Source organism: Myotis lucifugus, unplaced genomic scaffold, assembly GCF_000147115.1.
Source record: "Myotis lucifugus unplaced genomic scaffold, Myoluc2.0 scaffold_77, whole genome shotgun sequence".
NCBI lineage: Eukaryota > Metazoa > Chordata > Mammalia > Chiroptera > Vespertilionidae > Myotis > Myotis lucifugus.
In genome coordinates, this window is record NW_005871125.1 from 61857 (window position 1) to 85393 (window position 23537).

General features: G+C 39.8%; 1 protein-coding gene across 3 annotated transcripts in view; it reads left to right on the forward strand.

Annotated features, from left to right (window-relative positions):
- SLCO5A1 (solute carrier organic anion transporter family member 5A1) overlaps window positions 1-23537 on the forward strand; it is a 91455-nt gene that overhangs the window by 21791 nt on the left and 46127 nt on the right. For all 3 annotated transcript variants that reach the window (XM_014457451.2, XM_023755496.1, XM_023755497.1), the window contains exons 2-3: window positions 13280-13412; window positions 18262-18476. In XM_014457451.2, the coding sequence (XP_014312937.1) occupies window positions 13280-13412; window positions 18262-18476 (348 nt within the window). The remainder of the gene's footprint in view (window positions 1-13279; window positions 13413-18261; window positions 18477-23537) is intronic.

Sequence of the window (23537 nt, forward strand, 5' to 3'; positions counted from 1 at the left end):
AAATACTACTTAAAATAGTATATTTACTATGATTATTTTTCAAAAGAATATATGCCAGTATTCACACCACATCTTATGATTTTTGGTCTCACTGTTCTGTGATCTATTTCTGTTGAGTTCTCATCTGCTCTGAAACCAGCTTTCCTCCTTAATTTTTAAATTTTGTTAATGATCCTTTCCTTCTCTTGGCCACGCGTTGTGGAGACCAGTGAATCTTTTGGTTTCTTAGAGTTTATAAATTCTTTGTCCTAAATGTCTCTCACACCACTGTCCCTTGGTCCAGCCTGGTTCAGATCCTTACCACGTCATGCCCGGACTATTGGGTTTTCTTGTCCATTGTCTCCTTTTGGTCCTTACATCGTGATGCCAGACTAATGTCCCTTTTGATTGTGTCACTCCTTTGCCCAAACACTTTGAGGGGCTCCTCAGATTACTGAGGATACAATCCAATTTCCTAGATTGATAAGAAGATTCTCAACATTTGCTCTTTTCCCTGCTCTCCCAAATATTCCATCTTTACCTGATTTATGGTCATTTCCTACCATATTTTGGAACGAGTGTCTTCACCTTCCTGTCTCCTTTATGCTCATATTTTACTCATCCTTGAAGAGTTTGCTTAAATATATCCTTGTCCAAAGTGTTCACATTTTGGCCTTTGTAAATTGCAGTGGCCCTTCTCTGTTCATTGGTAATTAATCACACACTGGCTTCCAGTTTTTTTGTACTTAAATGATATTAATCTCTGTGCCTTTTAATATTTCATGTGCTTATTTCCTTTTCCCAACCAAATTGTGGTGTTTCTGAGGGTGCTTACATTTTTTAACTCCCAGGGTCCTGCAGAAGATGGGTGATATAAAAGATATTGATTGATGACTTCATTTATTCTTAATATTTAATAAAAATAGATGCTAGGGAAAAAAAGTCTGCTTTAAAAAAAAAGAAAAGAATGTCAATTTAGATATTTCCCTTTTTGTCTTTATTTTTGACTTTGCTACTTATAATGTTGTTTATCCTGATAGTCTGAGCTTTTTTCAATGGTCAGATCAATATTTTCAAGCTTTCTGTAATTTACTGATTAGAAAAGGCCATTAATTTGTTGATTATAGCATTATTTATTCATTTTTGTTGTTAATCCTCACTAGAGGATTTTTTTCCATTGATTTTTAGAGGGAGTGGTATGGGGGGGTGGGGGAGAGAGAGAGAGAATTTCAGAGACATAGAGAGAAAGAAAGAATTTCAGAGACATAGTATTTAGATGGATTCACACTGTTTGGTGTCCCTAAATTCAGTATGAATGTATTCCATGATCATACTAAACTACTTAATTCAAATCCCTGTCTTATGGTCTGCTTTTTATGTTTTACTTTTATTTAGCATTTATTTGATGCTGAATTACTCCTGGACCATAAGTTTTGTTTCTTTGCTTTCTTCTGGGATATCTTTTTCTTCTTGCAGCCTCCTCTTCTGGTTTAGGAACAGTCTGCTCTTTTGCAGTAAGATCCTCTCAGTGTGGCAGGCAGACCTCAGGTTTGGGTTCATCTGCCCAGGAGCTCTGTGAGTTCTGCGTTACATCTGGGGAGCTTTGTTCACCTGGATGTGCTCTGTGACCAGAGAATCTACACCTAAACCCTTAAGTCCAGCACTATTCTCTACATTTTTAAGCACATGCAGCAAGGAATTCAACACTCTTTTTGGGCCACTGACCTTATATCCATCCCACTGTCTGGCCTGGGCACACCTACCAACTCCACCCTTGTAATGACAAATGACAAACATTCTTTCTGTAAAGTGACATCCTTCAGATACTTGTGGCTTTTCGGATAGCATACCCTTGATGGCCTGGGCAGTGGCACCAGTGCCCTTAAAGTGAACATGAAGATTTGAACCTCTTGATTTGCATTGTTTTGTGGGTTTTCTGGGTCAAGTGAATAGCGAACCATTTTCAGAGGTCCCCTCAGGCCGCTTTTGGGAAGAGCTGTTAGGGTCCGCTTCTGGGGGAACCCAATCTAAGTCACTTGCTATAGCAAAGACTTACATATTCGTGAGAAGATAATTTTAGATTGTACTAAGACTATGGTTTTGGTTGGCATGCTGCCCTTGTTCTGTAATTAAGATGCACAGTAGGGAAGCATCTTATTTAAATAATAAAATGATCACGCATTATGTTATTATAATATATGGTTCACTGTTTAAATGAATAATAAAAATGATAATTGCATGTGTAATCAGTTTATACTAAGGTTGTTAGAGTGAACTGTTCACTGGAGGTGTAAGAGGTTGTTATCATCACTCTAGTCTCATATATTATAATGTTTGTGACTCTTGGAATATCATGTTTATAAACAAATCCCACAAGATATAATGTGGGCTGGCAATTTCAAGCTGAGCTGGCAGCGTCTGGATGAGAACGAATCCGAATTACTAGGGTAAATGTGGAGTACACAGTGAGGAACCTGGATCACTTACGCTGCTTATAGTGACCATGGCCTAGGACAGGAGTGAGATTTGCACAGGTCTCTGTGTGCTGGTTTTGGACTCAGCAATTTACTACCCAATTCAATAGGAACACTCGGAGCCCTTTCACGGCCTTTTATTATTTTTTTAAATCAAATTTTTTCTCGTGGCGGCCATTAGAATAAGCACAGGTTTCCTAATTATGGGCTAAGCATACAGAAATTCACTGAAGAAGCAAAGTTTCCCCAGAGGGATGATTGTCAACATATAATTTTGGTCAAAGGAGCAGAACTGGTGAATAACCTAAGGGTTGATCCCATGGCTTTTTAAATCTCCTGAAATAATGTGAAGTTAGATGATTTTTTTTATTGTTTAAAGTATTACATATGTCTCCTTTTCCCTGATTGACCCCCCCCCCCACTACTGCCTGAAGTTAGGTGATTTTAAAAAAACACCTGCCTCTTGACTTACTATGCAGGCCTTATCATATTAAATCCTGTAATCAGAAGGATAGAACTAATGTTCAAAAAGTGAAGGCTGGTCAAATACAGGGCTAATAACAATTTGGGCTTAGTTCACCATTTAGGGAGGTGTTTTATTTATTTACTTATTTATTTTATTTTACTTTTTTATTGAATTGATTGGGGTGACATTGGTTAATAAACTTCTATAGGTTTCAGGTGTACAATTCTATAATATGTCATCTGTATATTGTATTGTGTGTTCACCACCCTAAGTCTCCTTCCATCACCATTTACCGTCTTCTATTCCCCGCCACCCCCCTCCTGGGTGTTATTTTAACTGGTTGAGTAAAATACCCTCTTGAGGACCCATGGCTGGTGCCTGACATCCGTTCTCAGATGCCAGCTCTCAGAATAACAACTGCAAACATTTTCTACTGCTACTACTCTTCTCCTATTAATTTTACATTCTATTAATAACTCTGAAATCCCATAGTTAGTTTTGCAACCCATTTGATGGCAGAATTAGGCCTGATCTGATAGGGAGCTGGTTTTAAAATCATACTTAGTATGAATATTCATTCATTTTTTTTTTTGCAATAGCAATAGCGTGGTTGATTTTGGAGCACCGTTCCACATTCCACTGGGGGAGTTACATAGTATATGGCATCATTCATCCTTTTAATTTTGTAAAAGGTGATAAATTCTTAATTCCAAGACACATTCAGCCTTGAGTTTGGGCTCAGGGATTGTGGACCCAAGTTCATGTTTTTATCTCATACGGACAACCTGGGTGAATTACAGTGCTCCGTAAGCAAATGCACATGCTGGTGGCTAGGGCTGTCTATGCAGCGAATGGCTTCTTTCAGGTTAGTGGTGGTTACAACTCAGTCATAATCATTATGGGGCATAAAGAAGTTAGATATTTGAAGCAAATCTGTGTTAGGGAATTCCAGAAAAACAGAACCAGTAGCCACTGGTTGATGTTTTGCTCTCACATCGATGTTTCTCTTTCTCTTCCTCTCTCTCTAAAAATCAATAAAAAAATTTAAAAAATGCCCATAGGAAGTACCTATTTCCCCCCCTCCTCCCCCTGGCTCACCATATTTGCCAATTGGCGAAACTTTCTGATAGTAGCTGAAAATTGAAGGATTGGATGGGCTTCAAAAGACTGATAAATCAGTATCATAGACAATGAGCTAAAGTATAAAAAAGAGTTGCCTCAGAGCAAATGATATTATTTATTCAGGCCATCCCTGATACAAAATGTAGAACTCTTAAAAGGAGTATAAGAGAATTAGACAGTATTCAAAGCCATTTTTTCTGATCACAGTTGACATTTTTATATACTAGCTCCTTTGGTATTTTCAGAAAAATATTAACTTCACATTTTGAACTATTAAATATTACATAATAGCTATATTATGTCTAGTCAGCAGGTTGCAGAATTAATGCTCTGTAAGTGATGAGATTACTCTAGAAATGTCCTTGAGAACTTGAGTAAATTTGTGAGTAAATTTGAAAACTTAACATAGCAAATTTATGAAAACATCTTTAATAACTTTGCTAGCTCCTATGACAATTCAGGATTTTTTTTCTAAATATATATTTTTATTGATTTTAGAGAGGAAGGGAAGGGACAGAGAGATAGAAACATCAATGATGAGAAGGAATCATTGATTGGCTGACTCATGCACACCCCCTACTGGGGATCGAGCCTGCACCAGGGCATGTGCCCTTGACTGGAATTGAATCTGGGATCCTTAGTCCGTAGGCGGACGCTCTATCCACTGAACCAAACCAGCTAGGGCAATTCAGGATTTTCTTATTGAAGAGTGGGACTTAGGGTTGAGATCTCTTATGTATTATTTGGCAGTTGCATAAATTAATATCTTTCTGCTGGGAGAACACTAATGAGTTTTTTTTTCATAGTTTGATTTTGATATTTGTTATGTAAAGTGAAATTTCATTCAAATCACCCGGGAGGCCATGTGGTATAAAGTATAAATGTTTGGACTCTGGAGTCTGACGGACTTGGTCTTGAATCTGCCACTTACTAGGTTTGTGACTTGGGTATATTCCTTAACTTTCAAAGGTCAGAATCCTTCTGTCAAGTGGGAACTCATTAAATTTACTGCTCAGTAATTTTGTTGGGAGAATTAAGTATTGTGTTTAAAAAGCACAGAGGAGGCACTTAAAGTATTAGATTTCTTCTTCCATTTCTCTCGCTCCTTAAGTTCTCAAATTCTTATTGGAACCACCATTTAGCCCTTATCATAGAATGTCTTATTTTGCTAATTATCTCTTCTTGTGTATTTTGTTTCTCAAGAAAGAGTTCCTCACAAACTCTTTATAGGAAGGAACATGGCCCTTTTTATCACGAATAATGTTTATTTTCAATTACAGTTGACATACTGTACACTATATTATTAGTTTTGGGTGTACAACATAGTGGTTAGATAATATAGTTTACAAAGCAATCGCCAAATAAGTCTAGTGCCCATTTGACCCCAGACATAGTTATTATAATATTATTAACTATACTCCCTATGCTGTACTTTGCATCCCCATGACTATTTTGTTCTACCAATCTGTACTTCTTAACCCTTCACCTTTTTCACCCAGTCTCCCAACCTTCCTCCCATCTGAGAACCATCAGTTTGTTGTTTGTATCTTTGAGTTAGTTTTTATTTTGTCTGTTCATTAATTTTTTTAAGTGATATTTTTTAAGTTCACACATATATCACTCTTAATATTTAACACCAGCTATTTCATAAGTATAACTCAACAAGTAACTATTGATTGATGGATCATTAGAGGATAGGGTGTTTTGAGTAATTGAATATTCTGATTATCTGATAACCAGCTATGTGAATTCCCTATTTAAAGACTTCAGTAAATACATTTAACACTAAAATGATACTGAATATATCATCATCATCCTTTTGTGGATCTGAAGATATTTTAAACTCTTGTATCATCTCAGAATCATAACTTCAACGATTAAGTGAGATATAATAATAGAAGTAATGATGTTAATTGGTATAGCTGACATTGACTGAGCACTTAGTAAGTGTTAAAGCTTTTATGTGCATTATCTCATTTATTCCCTCAATAGCTCTTGGAAGTAGATAAGTTATGGTTCTCTATTTATAGATGAGGAAGCCTGTCTAGCAGGATTAAGTATCTTGTCTAAGACCGTGGAGCCAGTCCCTGATAGTTACAGACATCTGATGCTGAAGCCAGTGCTCTTATGAACCACTCAAACATCAAGTTGAATCATAATTTCCCCTGGGACGTTGAGCATTACTTTTTATTTAAAATAAAATACCTTGTTTTAGATTGATTATTTGCCATATTTCCTCCTCATAAAAGTCTACTCTAGGTCCGCTTTCCTCCCCCCCCCTTTGTATTGAATTTATTGGGGTGACACTGGTTAACAAATCACACAGGTTTCAGGTGCACAATTCTACAACACATCATCTGTACATTGTATTGTGTGTTCACCACCCCAAGTCAAGTCTCTGCCCATCACCATTTATCCCCCCTAATGAGAATCTATTCTTACTCTAAGTGAAAGTGTTAGAAGAAACACAAAGCAGTTAGGTATATTAACTTAGTAAAATTGCTTGTATTTATAAATCACCTTTGTTATTATTATATAACAGAGTCAGAGGTTATTTGTTTTTAATTCAGATGAATTGATTCTCTTTTATCAATGAGGTGGTTACAAAGGAAAGTGCCTTAAATTAGGATAATAATAGCACTACCACATAAGGTTGTTGTGAAGATTGAGTGGGAAAATACATATAAAGGCATTTAGTACAGGTTAATAATAATAATTATATATATGTAATATATATAAAATAAACTATAGGCCTGGTGCACAAAATTTGTACACTCGGGGTGGGGGTCCCTCAGCCCGGACTGTGCCCTCTCACAGTCCGGTAGCCCTCGGGGGATGTCCGACTGATGGCAGTGGGACATCCTTAGCGCTGCCATGGAGGCGGGAGAGGCTCCCACCACTGCTGCTGTACTCGCCAGCTGTGAGCCTGGCTCAGGGCTTCTGGCTGAGCGGTGCTCCCCTGTGGGAGCACACTGACCACCAGGGGGGCAGCTCCTGCGTTGAGCGTCTGCCCCCTGGTGGTTAGTGCACTTCATAACAACCGGTTGTTCCGCCATTTGGTCCATTTGCATATTAGGCTTTTATTATATAGGATGCCCAGTGTTATCTTTTATTTTTTAAAAAATATTTTTATTGATTTTTAGAAAGAGAGGAATAGAGAGGGAGAGAGAAAGAAACATCGATGTGAGAGGGTAACATTGATCAAACCAGGGATCAAGTCTGCAACCCTGGCATGTGTCCTGAACGAGAATTAAACGGACAACCTTTTGGTGCACGGGATGATGCCCAACCAACTGAGCCACACTGGCCAGGCTTCTAGTGTTATCGTTTAGCAATAGTTCTGTCAGTTACTATAGACTTTGACAGCTAACACTTTCTAAATATAAGAATAAGCTTTACAATGATTGTATTAGAACTAACTCCAGTGGACTGATAGAAAGAAGGGGGTAATATAAAACATGTCTTAAAAAGTTTGTATCCCTTTACTGTCTGCAAAATTGCATGGAAGGCCATGACGATGCCAACGTGTGTAGGGACATTTGCACATGACTTTCTTCCACTTGTGCCTAAGTTTGCCCTGGACTTGGCTCTTTCCTATGGAACTCATGCTTCTTCGAATGCCTGGAAAGCAAACTGGAGTGTCATACCTCCGCTTGTTTACCTGGAAGGTGTTTCCTGGCATGACTTACCTTTCCCAGGAGACAGATTTAATCTGCTCTTAGCAGCTGGTACACTCCTCTGCGTCTTCACGGTAATTATTGAAGTAAGTGTCATACAACATATTTGGAATGTGTTTTTCAGTTAATGTGCATTTCTCTGCCATCATATGGCAGCCAATTAGTGATGATGCTGGAGATGAAAAATGAGCTTCTGTTTCATTTAGAATGCTTTTAAGACTCCTGCTACTAGCAATTCCCAAAATATTTCGAGATTTTTCAGCTCTTATGGGACTAATTTCTTTAGCGGTAGAGACCTACATACTTCTAATTAAACTTTTGTTGCTTTTTTTGTATTTTAGAGACATGTGTCCATAAACAGAAATGCTTCGTTATCAGACAGAGCCAAGTTCTAATTTTGGCTCTACCCCTTACTGGTAATTGGTAATCTCAGGGCTCAGCTTTCTCATCTGTAAATTGGGAAGGATAATATATTTTCTACCCATAAAGCTGTTAGTGTTGAATGGCACAAAAGATGTTAAGTGCCTATTGTAGTTTCTGGAAGAACATCAATAAACAATATTTGTGATGTCATTTTATTTCATAGTGAATTATAGTTCCACTAAAATATTACTTGGGGCTTATACTCTTACTAGAGGCCTGGTGCACGAAATTCATACATGGGTAGGGTCCCTAGGCCTGGCCAGAGATCAGGGCCGATTGGGGCCTTCCTTCATTCTGTGCTGCCCCCTGGTGGTCAGTGCACATCATAGTGAGCAATCGAACTCCCGGTCTTCTGGTGGAACTCCCAAGGGGACAATTTGCATATTAGGCTTTTATATATATAGATAAGTCGAATCTTTGAGAAATTGCCAATAATGGAAAAATGGACTTAAATTTTTAAAATGAGTATTTCTGCTCTAGCTGGTTTGGCTCAGTGGATAGAGCTGTCAGCTTGTAGATTGAAGGGTCCCAGGTTTGATTCCAGTCAAGGGCACGTGCCTGAGTTGTGGGCTCGATCCCCAGTGGGGGGCATGCTAGAAGTAGCCAATCAGTGATTCTCTCTCATCATGGATGTTTCTGTTTCTCCCTTTCCCTTTCTCTCTGAAATCAATAAAAGTATATTTTAAAAAGTAAAAATAAACATGAGTATTTCCTGAAGGCATAAAAACTCTTCTTAAACATTAAAATTAATACTTGCATTATGCCTCAAAATATTATTAATATTGTTTCTACTTTCCTATATACATAATGCAGTGAGAAATGTCATCGTGATATATATGGTGAGCTGCTGCCCAAAAGCTTGTACCAAATTTATAACTCCGGTGCTAATTTATTTGGTTAGAGTTGTATTTCATTGTTTGTAGCTTCTATTTTTTTGATAACTAGTGAAGTTATTTTCTCATGGATTCATTAATGTTTTGATTATTTCTTGCATTGGGAATCCATACTTAATGTTACTAAAACATATTGCCCCAACATGTAATTTTTAAAAATTTGACATATATATATTTTTTTATGCTTTCATGATAGCTGTCTTTGTGGTTCTTCTTGAGGACCGGATTAAGTTTATAGACAACAGTCACTCACAGGTGATCAAATGTGATGTCTTAAAGGCACAGCTCACTAAGCCCTCCCCTCTCCCATGCCCCAGAGAGGAATAAGGTGCAACCGGCTGCTTATATATGTACTTGGTTGTTCCCTTTTAGAGTACAAATCACTTTGAAAATATTTCTAGAGGAAGAGGGTGAGTTTAAACCAACTATTGCTCACTATGGTAGTGAGGAGAACATACTTTGAACCTAAAGAACCATTTCCCGTCTCATCTGGAACCTCAGATGCTCTCTGGATGTTTTAGCAACGTGATAGAGCGCAGGCAGCTGTCCTTCGGCTGTCAGGTCTGTGTCAAAATGACTGAATCACTTAAAAGAAAAAAAAATGGCTGCTCAAAATAACTGAGATCAAAGGTGTCCTCTCTGTCTGTGCTCGTGAGTGGAAAGAATGAGCGAGGGAAGAGTTCTCTAAATGTGATTTTCTCAAGCACCTTGGCTAATTTTCAAGGAATGATGCAAGCTGAGTGGGAGCTGGCGTCCCCGCTGCTGTACTTTCCCAGCGGCATGTGGGCGGCTGTGCGTGTCCTCTTTTCATCTGCAGTGGCCGTGACACCAGACATATTCAGGAGAGCGACCTGCTCTCACTGCGGCCCAGCCTGGATTGGATGGTCATTTGAGGACCTTAGGCAAGCATGTGACAGTCGCTCGGCACACCCGTCCTGGGTGCAATCCCAGGTCCTGAGCCCGAGCCCAACTTTTTCGTGTAACCCCCACCCCTGTCAGCATCAGTTCCCAGCAGCACTCTGTGCCGTGTGGGTCTGAGCCAGGAGGGCCAGGAGGAAGCGGGCAGCGAGCAGGGAAGAGTGGGAGGTGGGGCGCAACATGGAAACAGAGTCCCATAAATTAGAGACCAAGTTCAAATGAGGGTCCCACAAACCTGGGCCAGTTCCAAAGAGGCTCTGAGAACGCTGGAAACCCACTGGGGAGGGTGGTGGCCCAGGGACAGCCTGGCAGTAACAGCCCGGCCTGGAGTGGGCTGGGTGGGAGTTCAGGCTCTGTGGCTAAAGCACAGAAACCAACTCTGCCAAACCGAGGACTTCATGGGGCAGGAGGAGGAAGGTGGCTCACAGGGACAGGGCAGCCCAGGGGTCTAGGGGGCAGGCGCCCATGGATGGCTCTTTGAGGCACTGTTGCAAGGACGAATCCACTTCGACGGCTTTTGTTACTTCACCCGAGATTGAAGTCCATGTCTTCATTCCTTCTCTATGCATCAATATTTATTAGTGCTTATGGTCAGCACTGCTTAGGCATGGACAGGCACCAGTGGAAAAAAGTCCTTGTTCTCATGGAAATGACATTCCAGTGGGAGAGACAGACAATAAGCAACTAAACAAATGTCATGTGGGATGGTGTTGTGTGCCATGGTGCCAACTCTAGCAGGGTAGGGTGACAAAGAGCAAGGGGGTGAGGGGTGGGGTGCCATGTGTATATATACACATATACATATAACATACATATATGTATATAACACACATATAACAAACATAGTAACATATAGTATAGTTACTATACTATATGCTGTATATAGTATGTACAGTATATATGGTAGCATATAGTATAGTTATATAGCTATACATATATGAATATAACATATATATAACACACAGTTATATATAGTAAAGTTCTATAGGTATACATACATGTATATATTTATTTCTGTTAATGAGAATGATACTGTTGGGCTTATAATGAAGATGTTTTTCTTTTCTTTTTTAAAATATATTTTATTGATTTTTTACAGAGAGGAAGGGACAGAGATAGAGAGCTAGAAACATCGATGAGAGAGAAACATCGATCAGCTGCCTCCTGCACACCTCCTACTGGGGATGTGCCTGCAACCAAGGTACATGCCCTTGACCAGAATCTAACCTGGGACCCTTCAGTCCACAGGCCGACGCTCTATCCACTGAACCAAACCGGTCAGGGCTGAAGATGTTTTTCTGATGACACAGTTGAATTTTTAAAAGCTCCACCCGCGCCTCATGACGTAGTTAAGGTGTCATGGGTTCCCCGTCAGCGGGTGACTGCGGGTCTCACCAGCACAGCCACACGGGCATCCTGGCGCTGGGAGACCTGTGCCCAGTGCCCCAGGCACAGAAGTGCCCCCTTCTCACCTGGGTCTGTAAGAAGTCTCTTTCGTGCCAGAGGCACTATTTTGGGAAGATGATTCATGTCACATTTTGGCCTCATTACAGTTTTAAGTTGTACATGGTGCTGGTTTGCCTGGAGGTGTAAACATACATTTTATCTTCACATGCATACGGGAATACCTGGGTGTGGAAAAGGCCTTTCTATTCTTGAGTTCCGTTTTAGGCTGTAGACAGGGAGGCTAACATGATATTTATCGAAACGAGTTTTACTTGATGAAAAGCAGGCTTCCGAAAGAATGCTGGCCTCTTGAGGTGTGCCTCCTCCAGGCCGCATTTCCACGCACAGATGGAGAAGTGCAAGAACCTGACGTCTCATTGCTACAAGCAGGCGATTCTGTAAAATAAACAAACACTGCGCGCTCTCTACTGCATTGTGTGAAAACGAGAGCAGGTGCTAAGGTGCTGTCTGTAGCTCTAAGTAACAGCAGGGACAGGATTATTCAATGTTTATTCAGGTGCAGCTATTCTGATTATTCCAGTTTGCTTTTGGTGAATACAGTTTTGTTGAAAGGATATGGCAAACCACTCATTTCTTCAGCGATTAAAATGCATGATGGCGCTAGAAGTGAGAAGCATGTAGCACCTGAGTTTATCATTCCTGAAAAGTGAGATTGATTTGACCCCGAGTAACTGGGTTTTGTCAGGACAAACACTGGGTTTGGAGTGTGGCTAGATTTCTCTATGACTTTCAAGGAATTTCATACCCTACCTCAAAATTTAAAAGTTGGGGAAATATTATTTACTTAAAAATTTTAAATCACAGCATGAAAACAATATAAAGAATGGACAACGGACTTGTTACTTTTTGCTATAAGCCCATATTGATGGTGAAAATTTTTAAAAAATATATTTTTATTGATCTCAGAGAGGAAGGGAGAGAGAGATAGAAACATAAATGATGAGAGAGAATCATTGATTGGCTGCCTCCTGCATGCTCCACACTGGAGATCGAGCCCGCAATCCGGGCATGTGCCCTGACCAGGAATTGAACCATGACCTTCCAGTTCATAGGTCAGCACTCAACCACTGAGCCACACTGGCAAGGCTAATGGTAAAATTTTTTGAATAGAATGACAACCTTTCTGATCTACCGACAGTAAGACCCCAGCCCCTGCCCATTTGGACATGTGCTTTAAAAATTATTTTCTAATTTAGCTGTGGGTTGGTGCTTTCCGCTTGGGTTCTAACTCAGGCCATTTAAGGAGATTTAGTAATCTCTAAGTAAGATTCCTCAGTTAACAGTAAACCAAACTCATTGTGAGATCTTTGATTCTAAAGTGGTGATTTGAAAATATGAGTGATTTGAGGGTGATTCAGAAGGTTTGCCAATCCAGCTGAATCCAGCTTCATGGCAAAATCTGGCCTTGAATTCCCTTAACCTGTTAGAATCTTCTAGCTGTGAAAAATTACATCTACTTTTTCCCCTTTTTCTTACTGTTGAGACTACCTATTATATTCTCTTGGTTATTCAATGACCACCTCATTGAATCTGTACTTTCAGAAATGTAAACTGTGTGGGTCTGGGGTATGTCCTGAGCACTTACATTAAAAAATAAAACAAAATCAACCAAAAAGTTCTTCAAATGATTTGCATGCTCTAAGAGTACAACAGGCAACAGTTAAATGAAGGACATGATTTGAAACCCAAATGTCAACATAGACACAATCTCTAAAGTTCTCTAAAGAGTGAATCTTTTCACTCTGTTTGGAAGTTGTTAGCTGGATTGAACTGCGACTTCTGCATGGTCTGACTGAAATTAGAGGACTGGAGCGTCAGGACATGCCGCTGCATTTCACATTTCCCCTTCTGTCTTCTCAGCCATCATGTATGTCATGGGAGCTCTTGGTCCTGCAGTGGGATACTTATTAGGTGGACTTCTTATTGGTTTTTATGTTGATCCCAGAAATCCTGTTCAACTTGACCAGAATGACCCTCGTTTCATTGGAAACTGGTAAGAACTGTTTACTAAATTTTTCATTTCACTTATGATTAACGATAGAGTCACAGTACCCTTGTAGTTAACATAAAAACTTCCCCAGGGGGAATATGAACAATAGCCAAAAGTCACTGAGGAGGTGGTAGTAGGCAAAATAATAATTCCTCAAAGTTACCTATGTCCAACCCCCAGAATTTAGGAATGTGTCACCTTTTCCTGGCAAAGGGGACTTTGTAGGTGTGGTTAAGTTAAGGATCTTGAGATGGGGGAATATCCTGGATGATCCTGGTGGACCCAATATAATCACAAGGGTCTTTATAAGGAAGAGAAGGAGGCAGGGAGGTCTGAGTAAGAAAAGGTGACGTGGTGACTGAGGCAGAGGCTGGCGTCATGTGCTTTGAAGAGGGAGGAAGGGACCATGGACCACAGAGCGAAGGTGGGCTCTGGAAGCTGGACAGGCAAAGAGGTAGGTGCTTCCGAGAGCCTCCTGGAGGAATGCAGCCTTGCCAACCCATTTTAGACGTCTGACCTCCCGAACTATAAGATAATACATTTGTGTAATTTGTTATAGCAGCCATAGGAAACTGATACAGACGGTTTGGGAATAACAGCTTAATCCCCATTTTTCAGGATAGAGACTGTTGGTTCCTTAATAGCAGAATGGAGGAAAAGGGTGAAATGGCTGTGCTGGGACTTTCCTGTGTCCTTGAATCAAAGCTTTCACGATCTTTTCTGTGCCTTTAAGGTCGCCCCTCCCCACTTTCTTATTATATTGTGTTTGTGCTTTGTCAACCCTCTCCCCACTGCCCAGAAATCTAGCTCTACTTTCCATCGTCACATGCAGTGAATCGTTTCACTTGGGAGTAGTTTGTTCCCCATGGGTGCTGGAGAGTTAGTTACTCGCTCACTTGCAAACCCTTAGCTGTCTTGTCAAGTAAGTCATGTTGAGGACTTAGAGAATGAGGACTCCACTTATTTATTCAGATAGCCAGGGATTTGTTCAAGTCCTTCACAGCCCTCCACTTGGACGTGAGTTCTTTTTTCATGATTGTAAGCACCAAAAAGTATTGTCCTCGATTCATTTGACATGCATTAGTAATAGGTGTACATTGATGAGAAATGTTCATTTTATACCAAGGAGAATACTGCAGTATCAGACATGAGTGTTGAGTAATTAGTTTCTAAAGAATTTCTTAGAGAACTGTGCTCTGTGCTTCATTACAAGATAATAACCTCATAACTCTGAGGTATGTGGGAATAATGCTTCACACTATTTATTTTCAAAGCAGTTAAAACTATTAATTAGGTTGCAGAACACTTCTTATTTTCATAAGTAATGCTCTCTGAAGATGGAAGTGCTAAGGTCTAGATGAGCCTGGCTTGGTAGAATTTTGAAATTATACCAAAGGAAGTTCCCTTGTCAGCATGAGGGGAATAACACAGGAGTTTTCAGTGCTTGACTGATAGTGAAAGTTTTGGTCTCAACCACTGTTTTGTTTGCAGTTTTGAAATAAATCAGAATAAGAGCCTTTTTGTTTTGTTCTCAGAAAACTAGATTATTAAACCATTTTTATCAACATGCAATGTATGATCTGTGTTCTGTGTAGATGTTCATATGAAGAACAGTAGGGGACATCTGGTGGTGAGAGGGGATGAACGAGAGGGCTGAGAGAAAGAAGGTGGCAGGAACTTTCAGCTTTCCAGTGCTTTATGCCGTCTTTAGAAAGTTACCTAGTAGACATCAACCCAATTGTTTACAAAGTGGAGTGATTAAGAGTGAACCCATACTTTAAACCCACAGTCCCCTGGGTGCTGGATAGCTGTGTGATTTTGGGGAGGTTACTCAACTTCTCTGTGTCTCAGTTGTTGCTATTGTTTTTTAAACCCATAAAATGGGAAATAGTTACAGTACCTACTTCACCGGGTTGTTGTGAGGCATGAATGAGTCTATGTATGTAGAGCTCTAAATAGTTCTTGCTATATGATGTTTTAGTTATTATTCATTCCTTTGTATTTCATCAATGTTCAAGTAGTTTTATTCATTTGAATGGCCCATTATTAGTTCTACAAATGATAAAATTCCTCAATATAGAAATTTAAAAATGAATTTTGTTTATTGAATAGCCCTGTTTGTAAGACTTCCACCTTGAGCAAAGACATAGTTATTTGACACAATGTTATTTTATCCCATGCCTAGCACAGTGATATATTTTTCAATAAATAAATGCTGAAAGAGTGAAGGAATGAATAAATGAATAATGCTAACATTTATTAGGCGCTTTCTCTGTGTCAAGCATTATACTAAGAGCTTTACACACTTTTCATTTAAGCCTTACAACAACCACGAGGAAAACTGATGCTCAGTGATTTGAATAACTCCCCCCAAACCTCAGAGTCGGCGAGAGCTGGGATAAACTGAGTCAGGGTGGAGGTCTTAGTCAATATACTTCACTGACCCTTTTAGTGAACAGTCTGCTCTGAGTAATGGTTCATAAAAAAGACTGAAGAACCCTGGCTTTTCAATTTTGACTCTTATTTATGTTTATTTTCCCAACACGTGATGCGCACTCTCTTGTCTTAGCCGCCTTTTCTCAGGGTTCTCTTTAGCACCACCATTATGTCATGTGCTAAGGACGATTTGTTACTGTGGATCCTGAGGAATGTAGGCTGCTTTGCTCTGCTTAGGAATGTCCCCAAACATTTATACTGTTTATTCACTGTAATTCTTCCCCTTCTTCTTTATTTACTCTGACTCTGGACTACTATGAGTGCATCTTTAATGTTTGCGTATAATTTTAAGGCAGTGGCTCTGGCTGGGGGTGTGGGAGCCTGCGTGCAGATCTACATGCAAACAAAATGAGCTACTCTAAATTGATTGCTGACGGGGCAGGCATTTTGTTAGGTTCATTTTGTATGTTGGCTTATTGATTTTGATGACTCCAAAAGAGTTTATTTATTTATTTTTTTGTATAGTAAAGGTGGAAATTTATTTTTTATTTTATTATTATTTTTTAAGGTGGAAATTTATTGAAGAACAAGTACAGACTCCCACGTGGGGAATGGAAAAGAATCTCACAGCACAGACTCCCACGTGGGGAGGGGGAAAGAGTCCCCACTCCAAAACAGTTATTACTCCTCTTTCAGATGAGAAAGTGGGCTCAGAAAAGCAAAATTAAGTTCCCTAGGATCTTAGAGCTAGTGAGCAGTAAAGACCGGATAAAAACCCAGGTCTGTCTGAAGCCACAGCTCAAGAACTGTCCCTTCGCTAAACTGCCTGCCCTCTTGTGGAGAGAGCACGAGAGGTCTAGGGAACTGAAGGTTGGGGAGACTGAATGTCAAGTTTGCAGAAAGAGATTCAAGAAAGGTTGATGAGCAGGGCCAGATTAGTGAAGGCCTCGTGAGCAGCCAACTACTAAAAGGGCTAGATATTATAATAGCTATGTTCCCTGCAGACAAATGACTTTATTTTTAAAAAACCCATTCCATTCAATGTATTTATTCAAGACATATTTTCAGTACCCAAATCTGTGTCAGGCACTGGGGTCATGATTATATTCGGAATAACTGAGATTGTGACAAGCCTGTCCTGAGCAATCTTCTCAATATAAAGCCACTTTCTGATTGTCCTAAAATCTTTACTTGATGTGACTTTAAATATATTTTAAAATAGCACACTGGATTATTAATGACCTGTTCTAGGAATGATTCTCTCAGCTAACCTACGACCTCTAGCAACTAACAGCACTGTGATTGAGACACTGCTTTTATAAATGAATTTTCACTTTGCAAGTGATCTATATTCTCACTAGGTTGCATCCAACACTCATGCTTAGAATGCTGCTTGCATTCTGGTTACAACCGACAGGGTGTTGCTACAGAGGATGGAGTTTGAGCATTCTTGAACTTGGAAGCCTTAAGGACACAGTTCAGAGTTGAGGAATCCTAGTGGGAAAGAGCTGCTCTGTTAGGTAGGACCAGGGGCTATTTGCTAAGAAAAGGTTGAAAGGGGACTGAGGGATTGCCCCTGGAGTATTATGCAAGCAGGAAGCCTGAGACCATAAACACGGAACTCTACTGCAGGGCTCGAAGTTGACTTCTACTCTGTATTTGCTTCCTAGTTTCCGCAGCATGGCAACCTCAGATGAGTTCAAAGACAGTCTCGGTTCTACAACACTCAATTCTACATCCCCTAAGTATCTTTCGGATACACATTTCCTCTCTCTGAACTTTTATAGGATTCATGCTCTATTCCACCTGATCTAACACTTAATTATATACATTCTTGCATTTCTTGGAGGTATATATTTAGCTCACTTGTAACTAGGTTGTAATTCTTGAAGTAAGGATCAAATGAAATGTCATTGGTGGCTAAGTATGGAGAGGACCAGCTTAATATCAGTACATTAATATTGTTCAATATATTGTTTGCAGAAAAATATTTGAGTGCTGATCAGCAATACATTCTACATGAGATAGTAATGGTTTTCTTCTAAGAAAAAAGTGTCCACAAAACATGCTATAGAATCTGTATTGTTTTTCTATTAAATTTGAGTTATTGGTTTATTACAAAATATACATTGTAGCAGAACTAACACATATGTGCTTAAAAATACTTGAATTCTAGGTTGCTTATTATAATGTTTATCATGCATATAATTATTGGGTGGATTTCTCATTTACCCCACAGAAAGGGAGGATTCCTATATTTTCTTAGTTTGTTCAACCCCCTACTGTTTAACAATTGATGAAGGCCAAAGGTTTTTTTCCTGGAGAATTTTATCACCACAAACTTCTACTTTGCTAATTTGTTCTCACTCACAATGCAAAAGCCATAAATGCTCTTCACATTTCCCAATTTTTTTAGGTGGAGTGGATTCCTCCTTTGTGCCGTCGCAATGCTTCTTGTGATATGCCCAATGTTTACTTTTCCAAAAAAGCTTCCGCCTCGACACAAGAAGAAAAAGAAAAAATGTTCTGTTCCTGCTGTTAGCGATGACGACATTATGAAGGAGAAATCAAACAATCATGAGCACGTGGACAAAAAAGTTTCCTCTATGGGATTTGGAAAGAATATCAGAGGTAAAGTATGCCTTTGGAAGTACCGGGCACATATTTATTCCAATCAGTGTGACTCAGACTGTGGTCCCAGGCCAGTGCTGCCCACAGCTGTTACTGGTCTCAGATGAGATCAGTGCTGACATTGAGAGTAAGCATTGGGAAACTTTTAAAGAAATTTGACAGAGTCATTTTGTGCCTGTTGAATATAACAGAGATAATAAAAAATTGGGCTTATATTTTGTATATATTTTTTTAACGATTTCTTTTCTTTTAAAAAATATTGATTTCAGATTGGAAGGGAGAGGGAGAAAGAGATAGAAACATCAATGATGAGAGAGAATCATTGATCGGCTGCCTCCTGCACACCCTACACTGGGGGTTGAGCCTGCAACCTGGGCATGTGCCCTGAGCTGGAATCGAACCGTGATCTCTTGTTCATAGGTCAACGTTCAACCACTGAGCCATGCCAGTTGGGCTAATAATTTATTTTCTTCATTTTTTAATGGATTTTGCAAAAAATATCAGTATATGATAGACTGGAAATAATCATAATAAAATGATTGTTCCCCACAGATTGAGAAACATTGATTTAGCACTGATTTATATCCAAAGATACAGTTCTATATATCATTTACTATATTTAGAGATGTCTGATTTTTAAAAATACTTATTGCATTACATAATGGATGGTTTGTGTCAGGGGAATGGTGGGTTTGGTATTTTGGCCTGATCCTTCTATAAATATAAAACCTAGCCCTGGACAGGGATCTCATTCAACAGTGGCTCAGCCAAGTGCTGGTAAGTGGACAGAGAGAAGGCCTCCTAACCCAGCGCAAAAACATCCAGAACGTCTCAGTGATGTGTACTGGTTTGTTTTTTCATTTTTATTTCTCTTAAAAATAATGACTCATTATAGCTAGATTAGTCAATCTCACACCTAACCTATTTAGCTGAATCTCAACCAGCCCGTCTTTGTCCAGCCGTCATTGTCCAGCCGTCAGTATATCTGGTGAGTGGCAAGAAATCCCTTTAATCCAGAAAACCTACAGTGCTGCACTCCCATTAATTCCCTGAAACGATTTTTATGAAATGATGAAGCACAATCTGTGCCAAGTGCTTACTGTTTTAGGGAGGATGTACCTAGGCCCGTGGTCGGCAAACTGCGGCTCTCGAGCCACATGCAGCTCTTTGGCCCCTTGAGTGTGGCTCTTCCTAAGCCTTGGGAGTACCCTAATTAAGTTAATAACAATGTGCCTACCTATATAGTTTAAGTTTAAAAAATTTGGCTCTCAAAAGAAATTTCAATCGTTGTACTGTTGATATTTGGCTCTGTTGACTAATGAGTTTGCCGACCACTGACCTAGGCACATTAGCACCTCACGTTGACCACGTACACAGGAAAGCAAAGAGATACCTGATGGGCCTAGAAAAAGTTGCTCATATTTTATGGAACTATTCCTGCAGCCTAAGAACAATAACGTTTAGATCGGATTATTTTCAATGCCCGCATTTGTTCAAAGCAAGCCAGGTGACATTTCACTGGACATGCTTCTTTCCTGTGAGGTTGTAGATTGGCCTCCCCACCCCCGTCATCCTTTTCCGACAATGTATGTTTTGGGCCTGCTAAAATGACTTCTACTCTCAAAATGTAAAGAATTCTCTGGATGCCTGAGCTCTACCCTGTGGACCAGCCATCATTTTCCATGTATGTTATTATGGACTATTATGGTTGCTACCAAAAGAGTGATTTAAAAAAAATTAGTTGAGATCAAGGTTGATGTTAAAGAATTTACCATACAGGAATAGACTCAGAATCTTAACTTACGGAGAGTGTAAAGTAGATTCAAGGGGAGAATTAAAGATGTAGGTAAGCTAAAACTGTATGTTTGATAGCTTAGGCATAGATGACCTGAAATATATGCTGTACTGTATAGTAAAGAGAGAGAATATTGATACCAAATACCAACCGCGGGAACTATTGTTGATGGGAACAGCTTTCTTCTGGGGGATGCAGTGTAGACTATGCTGTTGGGGCCCCATCCTCCCTCTGGTCCTTCCTGTCTTCCTGGTGGAGGCCATCTGCCAGTACCTACATCATGTGCCTGAAGGTTTTCTTTGTAAGCAGGGACACTGCTGGGCTCCTGCTTGAGACAGGTTCAAGTGCCAAGGAATGAAGCCTCCCCCCCGCAAAGCAGTCTTAACCATGGCTGATGATCGCCCAGCTCTCGGGCCAGACAATTCTTCATCCTCACCGCCCCAGCACCATGTCCACATTCCCTGTCCTGTGTTTCCTGAATCTCCCAAATAAACAACTTGGCCTTGAATCCTTATCTCAGGACCTGCTTTTAGGGGGGGACATGCACTTAGGCAGGCAGGTTCAAAAGTGATAAAAGTCATCACAAAATTTTAAAATTATTTTTCAGAATGGAATCTATACTCTGTTTTATTGGGTGTCTTCTTGTGCTGCTCGGGGTGGCTTCCTGTCATCTTTTCAATGCTCAGTTTCATGGTTCAGGATATTTTCTCTTAAAAGAAAGAGTAAGAGGAGTCTTATAACATCTGTTTCTATTCTGATTTTCTTGTCAGTATCTCTGATAAGTCCTCAGCTTTCTCACCCTACTCTCTGCCTTAATGCTGGTGACTGATGTCACTTCCGGCCAAACCTCCTGATTCAGACATAGAGCTGGTTCCTTTCATTACTTCCACTTGTCCTGGATTCCCTCCTTGTATCTAGACTGGAACCTCAAGAGGCACCTTTTCCTGTGGAAAAGGAATCCTATTTTAATGGGCTGATAAAGTGAAAATGTTCTGCTAAAAATGATTCAAATGATGTTGCTAATATTGGGATAATGTTCTGAATGTTCTGTTAGAATATATAAAGTTAATTCATATTTATCTTGCACGTATTGACTTCCTTTAGAGTACCTAATACCTACACCTATGGGAAATGAAATCAGACCTATAGTCTAATATTTAAACTGATTTTCAAAAGAACAAATAAAAATGTGGGGGGAATCATTTCATTGTTAACATAATTCGTGTTACAAAGCCAATATTCATTATTGAGTTCTTAAATTAAAGAATGGTTACTAAGATTTCCTTTGAGTTAAATCTGAGATTGATTCCCAGATCCTCTTATCCCTTGTTCTTTCTTTAAAAAAATGTATTTTTATTGATTTTTAGAGAGAGAGGAAAGGAGAAGAGATAGAAACATTGATGAGAGAGAAACATCTATTGGCTGTCTCCTACACACTCCCTAATGAGGATCGAGCCCGCAACCCCAGCATGTGCCCTGACCGGGAATCAAACTGTGACCTCTTGGTACATGGGTTGACACCCAACCATGGAGCTACACTAGCTGGGCTCCCTTGTTCTGTTTTCTGGGGCAGGGCTTCTTAGGGTCTTTATTTTATACAGGGTGGGGCAAAAGTAGGTTTATAGTTGTGAGTATGGGAAACACAATGTTTATTCTTGTATACTTATTAATTGTATTATTTTTCATATGAACAACTGTAAACCTAACTTTGCCCCACACAGTATATAGAATTTGGATACTAATGTTAGCTTCTTCAGAGAGGAGGTGGAAAGAAAGCTCAGTTAATACTTCCTTAAAAAGAAAATTATTTGGGCCATACTGAATGGCACCTTTATGGAAAGTTCTATCACAGAGAATACTAGAAGAAAATGTACTATACTTTCCACCCCACCTCCACATTGTAATGATAGACATTGGGAAGATCTGACTCGGTGTTTCTTGATTCTTGTTATAAATTATGCAGGAATAAGTCTGTTTTAAAACACCACAAAGGAGAAAAGTAGAATTTTTAGTGTGTCTGCGTCACCTATCCATAAGGAGACTAGCATTGATTGCATCAAACTCTTATCAATAAAAAGAAACACTTAAAATATTTAAGTGGATCAATTTTTCAGAGTTTTAAAATCCAGCATTTTAGTCTTCCAAATTTAACTGTTTATCTTCCTCAATGGAAAACGTTTGGTGGCAGTTAATCACAAGGACAATTTTATTTTTTGTGTCCACTTTTATATTTTTAAGCTTAATTGCTTAGCATTATGAATAAGCATAAAATATAACAGATTTTTCTCTGCCAAACTTTGTGCTAGAGTGTGATATGTTTGCAATACTAACTACAAAAAGAGTTACTCTGAGGTGATGAATGGATTTAAAGAGACCATTGAAAGTTACAGAAATTTGATCACTAAGGGATTATGTTGTCATTATTATTTTAAAAAAATATTTTTTATTGATAGCAGAGTGGAAGGGTAAGGGAAGGGAGAGAGAGAGAGAGAGAGAGAGAGAGAGAGAGAGAGAGAGAGAGGGAGAGAAAGAGAAAGAAAGAAACATCAATCATGAGAGAGAATCATTGATCAGCTGCCTCCTGCACACCCCCTACTGGGGAATGAGCCTGCAACCCAAGCATGTGCCCTGACGGGGAATCAAACCATGACCTCCTGGTTTATAAGTCGACAATCAACCACTGAGCCACGCCGGCGGGGCTGTCGTCATTATTTAAGCAGCTCTTCCCTCTATAGAAGGTGCTGTCCTCTGTGCTGTGGCAGATGTGAAGACAGGGAGCCAGGGCTTGCCCTCTGGGAGCTTACAGGCCACCGAGGGAGGCAGGACAGGCACAGGTGGGAATATATAAAGACCACAAGGGAGGCTGGACACACTGGCGTGAGGTTCACAGGCAGGCGGGGGAGCATGTCGTTGAGGGATCAGGAAAGCTTTCATGAACCTTGGAAGACAGGGAGAATGTCAGTAGGCGGAGGGGGTGGTGGGAGAGCAAAGGCAAGCTCAGACTGTGCAGATGTGTTTGAAAGTGTTGAACATGTGCATTTTGGTTGGTGGGTAGATATGTATGGCCGAGGCCTGGGAGATGAGGTTCAGAAGGTGAGGTAGGGCCATCTGGTGTGTGGAGAGCTGGAGTCAAATTTGAAGCCCAGGGAGGGTCTGATAGACAAGTTCAGTTCTTTTCTCTGGTTTTGATGTTCTGCTCTACTTACACCTTATTTACCTCTGATGCTTTGTTTCATTTCCTTTTTACATTTATGTTTATGTGCACA